General features: G+C 45.4%; 1 protein-coding gene across 1 annotated transcript; it reads right to left on the bottom strand.

The window, feature by feature from the left end:
* Positions 1-1,221: 1,221 nt before the first annotated feature.
* LOC146058380 (uncharacterized) lies at positions 1,222-10,906 on the bottom strand. The gene is made up of 2 exons (XM_083170663.1): positions 10,825-10,906; positions 1,222-4,775 (listed from the first exon to the last, which is right to left on the bottom strand). The coding sequence occupies exons 1-2, from the start codon at positions 10,904-10,906 to the stop codon at positions 1,222-1,224; spliced, it is 3,636 nt and encodes a 1,211-aa protein (XP_083026789.1).
* Positions 10,907-11,663: the final 757 nt, after the last annotated feature.

Below are 11,663 nucleotides of genomic sequence, written 5' to 3'. Positions count from 1 at the left end.
ACCACAGTAGTGGGACTCATCTCAAATGGCGAGGAATCCGCATATAGAGATGAGGTTCAGACTCTGGTTAGCTGGAGTAAGGAAAACAACCTTTTGTTGAATCTGGCAAAAACCAAAGAAATAGTCATCGATTTTAGAAGGGAGAGGAAAACTGTATTAGAACCACTGTTTATTGACAACTTGGAGGTAGAACGTGTGAAGGAGTTCAAGTTACTGGGGACTATGATCTCTGAGGACCTATCGTGGACCTCTCATATTGGGTTGATAGCCAAAAAAGCCCAACAGCGTCTCTTCTTCTTGAGGAGATTGAGGGCAGCCAATTTTTCCCAGGAAAACTTAGTTAGATTTTACAGTTGTGTTATTGAAAGCATTTTATCCTATTGCATTATAGTATGGTTTGGAAATAGCTTAACTAAGGACTTGAAGAAATTAATTAGGGTAGTACATACTGCTGAAACCATTATTGGTTGCGATTTGTCTACTATCTCAGATATTTTTGTAAAAAATTGCAGACGTAAGAGAGATAGCATTATGCGAGATCTTTATCACCCTTACAATTATGCCTTTTCCTTTTTACCATCAAACAGACGGTTGAGGAGTATAAAAGCTAGAACCTCTCGTCTGAAAAATAGCTTCTTTCCTACCGCAGTGTGTGATTTTAACCTAAACTGTTAACACTGTTGTCTTCTGTTGTATCTCTCTGGAACTAAGACTGAAATTTCGTTGTGTTGGCAACTATGTTGGTTGTTTTTTTACAATGACAATAAATTATCTTATCTTATCTTATCTCAAATGTACAGTTCATGCAAGACAGCCCAAGAATTTACAGGAACTGGAGGCTTTTTTTGCCAAGAAGAATGGGCAACTTTACCATCTGAGAAAATAAAGAGCCTCATCCACAACTACCACAAAAGACTTCAAGCTGTCATTGATGTTACAGGGGGCAATACACGGTATTAAGAATGTAATCTTTTGATCAGTGTCATTTGGGTAGTTTCTGTTGTCATTATGATTTATAAAGAGTAAACACAGTTGTTTGTCAATAAATTGCTTCACTCAACCACTAACCATGAGTGATTCATATTCTCTGACAAATGGCCAGAAAATTACAAATTCTGCTAGGGTAAACTTATGAGCACAATAGTATTTTCTCCAGAAGGAAAGCACTGTATTTTGAAAACCCTTGGCATTATTCAACATTGTTTTCCATGTTTCCTGTTCTTAAGGAAGCGTCTTTTCTTTCTCAATCAACTCCGCCTGCTTCCTGACCTCCTGCAGGTACTGGATTCTCTCCTTATATCCTGGTTTGGCTTCTTGTTGCTCGCTCTGTATCATCAGATCAATGTGTTCAGTTGTTGACATAGGGTTCGGTCTTTGAGCGATTTCGCGGAGGCGCTTCAGGCTCTGGGTGGACTTGCTAATAAGTTCCAACACTTCTTGTTTCACATTGTGATAATCCCTGTCCAGTTGTGTGGCCAACTTTTTTGTAGTCATCACATCTTTGGAAGCTTCTTCGTAGTTTTTTTTCAACTGGTCAGATGTTCTTTTTTCTGTTTTAGTCACATAATCCCACTTATACTTCTGATTGAAATGAATATTCCAGACACATTTACCTGGGCACACTTTACAGTATCCATTACACATAGCAGAACATTTATGTTTCTCTGAGTCAATCGCAATTTGACAAGGATAGTGACAGGTAAAGTGACATTGCTGGCAGTTTGTTATGAAGCCGCTTGTTATCGGTTTCTGTACTGGGAAAGTTGTGGTGACCTCATACTCAAAGTCTTTATTAGCATCCATCCGGTCAATGTTTTGCTGCAGAGCTTCCTGACTCTTTTTTATTTCATGCAGTTTCATTAGCTTGGTCTTTATCTGTGGCTGTAAGTCCTGCACAGTATCCTCAAGCTCTTTCCGTTCTCTGAGGACTTCCTTGGTCAGAGTCAGAATTTTGGTTTCTATTTTACTCAGGTAGCTGAAAAATGTTCTCATACCGTGCTCCTCCATCTTCCAGAACATCTCATCAAAGCTCATGCCACTGGCCTGATTGTTGGCAAATAGAGCGGAATTGTTGAACTTAAAGTGAACAGGGTCACCATTTCTGTCCAGTGGGCAGGGGATCTCACCATCTTTGATGGCCTCCAGTACTGGAGGTTTTTCTCCATCTGAAAAGTTGATCAGGATCAGGATGTTGTCTCTGATATCTTTCCCAAAGATAGACATAACAGATTTAAAAATATTTTTCTGGGTGTGTGTCAGCTGAACCAAAGATGCCTGAACTACAAAGCACACAGCGTCTATCTGTCCAATGCCATTTTCCTCTTTCAACATTTTATGGATGTCCTCTATGATCTTCTTGTCCTGTTCTGTTCCCTGTGTGTCTCCAAACCCTGGCGTGTCTATCACTGTGAGGGAATACGGGATTTGGTGGCCACGTTCATGGTTTATCTTGTAGGCTGTAACTTTGGCGGTTTGGCTGTGAGCTTGAGATTTATCTGTGACCTCATGGACAAGTTTGAACCTAAAGTCGTATTTCCATTCCACACCCAAGATGTAGTTGGCCATCCCATTGATCAGGGTTGTTTTTCCAGTTCCTGTAGCTCCTACTAATAGAATCACTTTACTAGGTATCTGTAGGTTTTCTTTTCCCAAGCTGTACTTAAGATAACCGGATTCTGAAAGATCCATGCTCAGCTGATATATAGAAGGATTTCCATCTTCTGTTCCTCTTGTTACCATCATATTTTCTTCAATATATGGATGATTTCTATAAGAGGATGTATCCTCTGTTGTTATAACTACAATCTCATCACTGGGAGTGCCGGCCCCAGAGTCACTAAATATGGCCGACACACGTATTATGTAGGATGTCATTGGCTTTAGCCCCTCAATTTTACAAGTCTCTACTTTGCTTCCTGATCTGTACTCCAACCACCTCCCGTCTTGCTTTTCAGCCTCCACCTTATATTCAACTTTATACTCTGTTATTGTCACTCCATCTGCGATTATAGTTGGCTCCTTGAACTGTAATATAATACAAGATGGTTCAGCAGTGACCACTTTGGCTTCAGGTGGACCAGTAGGAAGTGTGCTCTTATCTTCTGTAACATCACTAGTAGCGCTGAGTCCTAGTTTATACACTACAGAGTATCTGATCTGATACTTTGTATTAGGTTTTAGTCCTGTAACCATGATCGTACCAATTTTATTCTGTGTTAAAACAGGTGTCCAGTTCTCCTCCTCGGCTGATCTATACTCTATGCGGTATCCTTCGATGAACTCTTCCCAACAGTCTGCATGACTGAGTATGAGATCCATACTATCATGGGTTCTACCACTGATAACGGGGGGTTTAGGTTTACTTGGAGGCATTAATGTTGTGCTCACCAATTCTCCACCTTTATACAGGTAAATAGAGGCTCCAGGATTACTTGGGTCTGGGACAGATGATATTAGGAATCGGGTCTTCTCACTGGATGCGTTGGCTGTGGCAAATTCCTGAAATGCTCTCATACGTTCCCTGACAGTCACATCGACACACGTGTCCTTCAACCAAGAGATATTTTTATTCTCATAGATGTTGTGTTCAGGAGTTTGAAGCCAATTATCTATATCCAAAAGATATGGATCCTCATTTAAAGAAGTAACATGATAACACACAACATATTCACTGATTGGGTCAGATATTAGTTTGTTTCTTGTGGTCTTATTTGACAATACTTTGATGTTGGGCAGCTTTCTGAGATAGGAGTTCAGAGTCTCCATCTCCTGCTGTTGTCTGCTCAAAAACTGGGTGATATGGAGATTGTCAAATGGAGATTGTGTTACAGCAAGCAATAAGTCAACAAGTACGTCTTCCTCTGATACCCCACCACGGATAGAGGAGAGGGCCTGGGCAAGCTGCTTCTTAAATCTGAGTGTAAATTGCTCACACAGGTCTCTGAACTGAGTGATTTTATTATTGATGTCCGGAAAGTTCTCTGCAGTCGGATGCCTCCTCAGATCATTACAGTGTATGGTAACATCTATAAATTGCTGTATCACCATTTCTGTCCTGAAAACAAGATCTATGTCAATGTCTCTAACCATTTGTGCAGCTCCGTTGTTCAGTTTACTCAGTGGATACAGCCAGACTTTCACAGGTACGGCCTTTTCTCCATTCTCTCCTAATAGTTTTGGGAGGTCGTTATAAACCTTTATGGCATCTTCATATGTGACCGGATTTATGTCCAGGGAAAAGTCTCCATAAAACTTACAGTGAAGTTTCTCTTTTTCTTCCTTTTCTTTCCTTTGCCAATATACTAGTCCTCTAAATGTAAACTTAGGAAATTTGTTAATCATGGCATAGAGATTTTCTTGTATATACTTGGGGTCTTCTGTTGGAGACACTTCACGGTCAAATACGAAGAAGGCTTTGGCTCCATACATTATACCAGTGACCACATGGGTGGCCGTTCCATGGTCAAACACATCTGGGTAAGTCATGTTCTGGGTACCTAAATGGTCCATGCTCAGCTGCTCAAACCTTGTGGTTCTTGAGTACTTTAGAGTGACTCTGGCTTGGTTCTGAGAGGTCTTCGTGTCATTTAGGTACCTGGCAGATCCACCAACTTCTACCAGACCAGAGAGGAAACTGACTTTCATAGATCCTGAGACGTCCAGAGTTGATAATTTATCAGAAATCGTGTCTTTGTCTACAATGTCAAAAAATGTACATTCTTGAGGTGATGGATCCACATTCTTTCTCAATGCCCGACGGTTCCATAAAGTGATACCTGTATATTGACAAAACACATACAGTCATCTATGCGGAAACATTCCTATCTGACTCAATTGTAACCTTTTCATTTTCTAGTAAGAACAAGCTAAATATATATATATATATATATATATATTTTATATATATATATATATATATATATATATATATATATATATATATATATATATATATACTGTACATACAGAGCCAGACTGGCTATCTTACACTTCTGGTTTCCCACCTGGTTGCGACTGGCATGGAGATAGAAGGGGACGTTCTATGTGGCCAATAAAACTAGTGCTTTTAACATTGAATTAAATATACAATGGTACAAGCACCGTGTGGCAGTTCCTTAAATAATGGTACAAGCACTCCCGCATGGTGCTTGTACCAATACTTATTTAATTCATTATTAAATGTATTGTGTTCAGACTCTCCTCAGTTTTATTTGAGGGTCTATAGTTACATTGTGATTAGGACTATGTGTACACGACACTATAAAACTGGCCTTCCGTGAACTAGTTGAGTATCTCGAGCATCACATTTGTGGGTTTGGTTATACTCTCAACGTGGGCAGAAAAAGAGAACTTTCATGTGAAACTGGACAGCCTATCCTAGTTCTTCGAAATGAAGGCTATTACATGTGAGAAATTGCCTGGAAACATTTCCTACAATGTGTGGACTACTCCCTTCAGAGAACAGCCCATAGGCTATGGGCTGCAGGTGGTGCAGTCCATAGAAGGCTGGGGTTTACTCATGCACAGACACACCGCAGCAACTATGCATTACCTGGTTCCAGCACCCTCCATGGCACAGGTGTTGGGACCTAGGGTTGTCTAATGTCTCCTCTTCAGGCATGGGATAGCAGTCTGCGTCCTGGCGCTCCTCCTGAAACATGTCCCTCACAAAATGGCCAACCCCTTACAGCAGGCGGCGGTCTCCTCAAGCATCCTTAAAAACTGCTGTCAGGGGCAGCCATTTTGTGAGGGACATTTTTCAGGAGGAGCGACGCAGACAAGCAGATCTGCGGGTCCCGGCCACAGATGCTAAGGGGTAAGGCAGGGTCTTAACTTTACTGGAGGAGGGGGGTGCCAAAATTTTCTATCGGGAGGGCGCAAAATTTGTCATTACGCTTACTGTCTAAAGAAACCTAGTTTTCGTCACTAGGCAGCCGGACGGGATTCCCTTTCTACAGCATGTAGCGCCGCTGAGGAAACCTTGTACTTGTCACAGTGGGGCGGCTGGCCAGGATTCCCTTTCTGAGGTCAGACACTGGGCGAGGTAGGGGTGGAGCCGAAGCATGAGAGTGGATTTTAACTGAAGTGCCGCTGTGATCAACTCTTGCGCTGTGGCTCCACCCCCTCCCATGACACCGCCCAGCGTCTGACATCAAAAAATCTCGGACAGCTGCCCCACCAGGTTACCTCAGCGGTGCCGCTTGCTGTAGCGAGCATGCTTTTCATTGCTACCTGGTGGGGGGCAGAGGGCCAGGCAGGATTGGTTTGCGGCCTGTATGTTGCCCACCCCTACCTTAGAATGTGAATAAAGAAAGATATGTGATTATATTTAAAAGAATATTGTATGATATTATATACCTTCATAATAAGGGGATTTTTGTAAGAACTTACAGTTCAAACCCCTTTCTCTGAGTCCAGTCCGGTGACACAGCTTCACCTTGGGATGTAGGAGGGTCCGCAGGAGCCAGGCACCTATAGCTAAAGCTTTTCCCTTGACTGCAGGCTCCTCCCCTTCTGCATTCCCAGCATGCTCCAGTTCAAACTTAAAAAGCACACTAGGATACACAACTCAGTACAATGCTCAACATCTTAAATGCACAATCATCTTACCATAACATGACACACATGCACGGCATGACTTACTGAGCGTAGGGGAGGGATTGCTGTGTCACCGGACTGGACTCAGAGAAAGGGGTTCGAACGGTAAGTTCTTACAAAAATCCCCTTTTCTCTTTCGTCCAGTCTGGTGACACAGCTTCACCTTGGGACGTTCACGAGCCGGTATTATGGAAGGGCACGCTCAGACCGCCAGTTCTCAACACTGCCCGTCTGAATAGACTCATAGAACCTGTAAAATTTGGTAACGGTATGAACAGAGGACCAAGTGGCAGCCCTGCACAACTGCTCCGCTGTAGCCCCATGACGCACTGCCCAAGAGGAAGCTACTGACCTGGTGGTATGTGCATTAATCCTAGAAGGAACAGGTCTACCAACCTTGGTGTAAGCAAAGGCAATTACTGACCACCTGGCAATAGTCTTCTTAGAAGCAGGCCAACCTCTCTTATGCACATCAAACACAACCAACAACAGATCTGTCTTGCGGACATCCTTTACCCTGTCCATGTAAATTCGCAAGGCGCGAACAACGTCTAACTTTCTCAATTTGTCCCTATTTTTGGCCCCTTCTGGAGGGGAAAATACCGGGAAGACAATCTCCTGGTTCAAATGAAAGGAGGAAACCACTTTTGGCAAAAACTTAGGTACTGTTCTAAGCACAGCCCTATCCTCATGAAACATTTAGTGTGGAGATTTACAGGACAACGCTCCCAACTCTGACACACGCCTAGCCGAAGCAATGGCCAACAAGAACGTACGTTTCCAAGCAGTGGCGTAACTATATAATTTGCGCCCCCCCGCCAAAAAAAATTCGGCGCCCCCGCCTCCATACCTGACAGAGCCGCATCTGCGGTCACTGTCCCATCCAGTCTCCCGCTGCTCCAGTCTCCGCTGCGCTGCTGCCCGGCCGCATCTGTCTGTGGTCACTGTCCCTTCACTCGCTCCCGGCGCCGGCTCCTGCTGATAATGAAAAGTGACTCTTAGAAAATGGCTGCCAAAACTGTCTGCAATACGGGGGCAGCCATTTTCTAAGTGTCACTTTTCATTATCAGCAGGAGCCGGCGCCGGGAGCGAGTGACGGGACAGTGACCGAAGATGCGGCCGGGCAGCAGCGCAGCGGGTAACTATAGCACCGCAGCCCCCCCGGCGCCCATAGTTACTCTGCGCCTCCCCGCCACGGCGGGGGCTGCGGTGGCTTAGTTACGCCAGTGTTTCCAAGTCACATATTTCAGGTCAGCCGACCTTAGAGGTTCAAACGGAGAACTCTGTAACACAGATAAAACTAAAGATAAATCCCACGGCGCCACTGGCTGCCTGTAAGGTGGTTTTAACCTTGTTACACCCTGTAAAAAGGTCTGGACTTCCGGCAGAAAAGCAATTATTTTCTGGAAAAAAATGGATAAAGCAGAAAGTTGTACTTTCAAAGACTGCAGACTGAGTCCCGAAGAAAATACATCTTGTAAAAACTCCAGCAATCTAGATACTCTGAATCTGGAGGTGTGTACCTTCTGACGCTCACACCACCTGATGTATATCTTCCACACTCTGTGATAATTTGTAGCTGAGACTGGCTTATGAGCTCTAAGCATAGTCTGAATCACTGCATCCGAGAGACCTTTCTTCCTCAATAAGGAGGTCTCAAAAGCCAAGCCGTCAAACTGAGCCGAGCGAGGCCCTGGTGAAGAAACGGCCCTTGTCTTAGCAGATCCTGACGTAGAGGAAGAGGCCAAGACTCCACTGATAACCTCAGAATGTCTGAGTACCACGATCTCTTGGGCCAGTTCGGCGCAATCAGAATTGCTTGCACCTGCTGTGACCTCACTCTCCGCAACACCCTCGGTATCATTGGAAACGGAGGGAAGACATAAACCAGGTGATATGGCCACTGAACCGTCATGGCATCCACTGCCCAGGCGACTGGGTCCCTGATCCTGGAGCAGAACTTTGGAACCTGACAGTTGTTCCTGGATGCCATTAAATCCACCTCTGGGAGCCCCCAGCGATGCACAAGTTCTTGGAATACCTCCGTATGCAGAGACCATTCCCCTTCCCGCAAGTCCTCCCTGCTGAGAAAGTCCGCTTCCACATTCCGGATCCCCAGAATGAAGACAGCAGATAGAACCGGAATTTTGCATTCTGCCCAGGCAAAGATCTTCGAGACTTCCCGCATAGCCATCCTGCTGCAAGTCCCGCCCTGATGATTCAAATAAGCCACAGCCGTGGCGTTGTCTGACTGTATTCTTATATGCAGGCCCTTCAAGCAATCCTCGGCCTGCAAAAGAGTCTTCCAGATAGCCCGCAGCTCCAGAATGTTTATTGGGAGTCTGGACTCCTGTTGCGACCAAAGGCCCTGCAACCGAAGATGAAGAGCAACTGCTCCCCAACCCCTGAGACTGGCATCGGTAGTTACTACCACCCAATGACCTGACCTTCCCAATGACACAGTCCACGCTGGCTCGCGCTCAGCCTCTTGGGCAAGTGACCCCCCAAGCACAGACTTACAAGCAGGGCAGGCCACCCCTTGGTCCATCTGTTCACATGAATAATTAACCCCGCAAATACTGCAGTTTAAAGACATGTCCAGCGCCCCCCCCCCCCCCACACACACACACAGCAACAGCATCATCATCACACGTGTCAGTCATGATTAACCCACGGTGCACAATGTCAAGCAAAAGTACCAAGCAGTGTAAACAATGGCACTTATCTGTCTGTTAGCTGTTTTCTGCGACTTTCCAAGCCTCAGCGGGGGCAGCGCTTCCAGGAGACGTCAGACTGTGTGCAGCAGCGTGACCAGGCCAGCTTTCAGCTCACACTGTGTAGAGAAAATGGCACCCGCACACAGAGAGGAAGGGACCAAGTCCCTGCTTCAGCGGGGTAGGAAGCCTTATTTGGCGCCTTTTACCCCCTTTAGCCGCTCCCCCAGTGTAGTCTCCTCACCTCCTAGTGCCTCCCCTTCTTTCTGGGATCACTTGGAGTCGTGCAGCAGCACTGGACACCTGTAACAGTCTTCACTTCCCCAGAGGGATTTCAGACTGTAAACCCTTTCAAGATGGCGGGCGCCATCGCAGGAGGTCCTTCCCCCACGATCCCCTTCTGTAAGGAGCCGGTTCCGGAGCGCTCCTAGGGTCCAGGCAACCCCCAGCAGTGCTGGGGTTAAGCGCTGTGCAGAGGGTGCAGACAGACACCCCTGCACACAGAGCGCTGATAGGACATGCTTCTATCAGCCTCTGCTGCGCTCTCAGTGTGCTGCGCTTCTGCCAGAAGCCACACACTGGAAAAAACCTGCACTAATGGGCCCCATACATCAGCAATCACAATTTATGGATTTCCAGATACAGGGATATTTTTGCCAGATAAATGGATTTTACAATCTATCTGACTTTGCCCACACATTACAGATTTATTTCGGTGATCGGCAGATTTTTCCATCTAAAGATTGCATCTTCATATCTGGAAATTGCCCAATCAATTGCTGTTCATAATGTAAATAGATGAAGAAGACGAGTTGGGAATGCCCACACATATAAAAAAGATCTGCAGATAATACCAGATTATTAAACATATTTAAAAACCTGATTAAGCAATTGATTGGCGATTTTGATTGGGATTGCCAAAAGGGGGACCCCACACATCTAAAATTAATTGTGGCAATCATCTCCATATCTGAAAATTGTCACAATTAATTGCTGATGTATAGGGCCCTTAACACTAAAGTTAATAAAATAATAAAATCCTCACTAACTAGTGAAAAAAAAAAAAGAAAAAAAGCCGGCTGCAGCAGCAGCCTGTCAGCCAAGCACCCACTCCTGTGGGCACCTAAAACGAACTGGAGCATGCTGGGAATGCAGAAGGGGAGGAGCCTGCAGTCAAGGGAAAAGCTTCAGCTATAGGTGCCTGGCTCCTGCGGACCCTCCTACATCCCAAGGTGAAGCTGTGTCACCGGACTGGACAAAAGAGAAAAATGTATATTAAACTCCAATGAATCCTGTGAGGGAGGAATGCAGTTGGGGGGAGCTGGTGATCACCAGTGCTCTGTTCTGCAAAGCAGCCGGTGATCACAGTAGATGTCATGGGTATGGCATATAGCAGTGTGGGGAGGCGAGCTGGGGGCACATTTTGAGCAATTTACTCATGCACTAGTGAAACAATTCATTGAGGGTTCATGTATTCTTTCCCAGTAAGTATAACATTAATATGGGCATTTACCTGGGATGAGCTTATCGCTACGGCCATCGTACAGCATCCCAAGGGAGAACGGGCGCCCCAGTGCCGGTATTTCCATGGTCATCGTGTCCTCTGTTCCATGTGACTGCCCACATCCTGGACTCCTAGGTTGAGGTGATGGATCCATGACCAGGTCAATAAGTGAGACACCTGTAATGGAATGTAGACACACATCAGGTGCGCACTGATATAACCCAGTTACGTGGAGTATTGTAGAGGATATACAGAGAATAGTGTGACACAGACAAATCGTGATCTATGACAGCACTGGTGTGACAACGGGCTATCAGGACAGTTACACATAACACACATTGCAGCTGATGCGGAGAGCCGTGGATCTCTGGGCATGGATACAAACAGCAAGCTTTTTTATACAGCGCACGTGCGGATGAAAATGCATGCGTTATTGTATAAGTCAGTACTATTATCACCTAAACGGAACTCAGGTGGCAACTACGCAGCAACACACAGAACGTCCCTGAGGGAGTGTCAGGGGCCATTGTCCAATGCTTTCTGCAATTCTGAGTGGTGTGTACCTGGAAGGGATCCTGATGCAGAGACATCAGGCATCAGAGATATTTCACTGCTCCTAGGTGAGGGCAAGATGCTAATAATGGTAGATCCTGTGACCAATGAAAATCGGACATAGAAACATAGAATGTGACGGCAGATAGGATCCACTTGGCCCATCTAGTCTGACTATACAATATAAGCAGTACCTGGCACTCTGGTACCCCAACTGGGGCAGTGGCTCCAGTGCCTTGCTCCAGGGGTGCCACCCTTATGTATATCACAAAGAGAACAGGCGGCACTCACCAGAC

Source organism: Crinia signifera, chromosome 2 (assembly GCF_055691185.1).
Source record: "Crinia signifera chromosome 2, ASM5569118v1, whole genome shotgun sequence".
Classification (NCBI taxonomy): Eukaryota; Metazoa; Chordata; class Amphibia; order Anura; family Myobatrachidae; genus Crinia; species Crinia signifera.
This window is presented reverse-complemented; position numbering and strand designations above follow the sequence as displayed.

Coding starts and splice junctions, on each gene's coding strand:
- LOC146058380 (XM_083170663.1), bottom strand. CDS start 10,906: ATGACCATGGAAATACCGGCACTGGGGCGCCCGTTCTCCCTTGGGATG. Junction 4,776..10,824: donor TAGCGATAAGCTCATCCCAG/GTAAATGCCCAT, acceptor GTCAATATACAG/GTATCACTTTATGGAACCGT.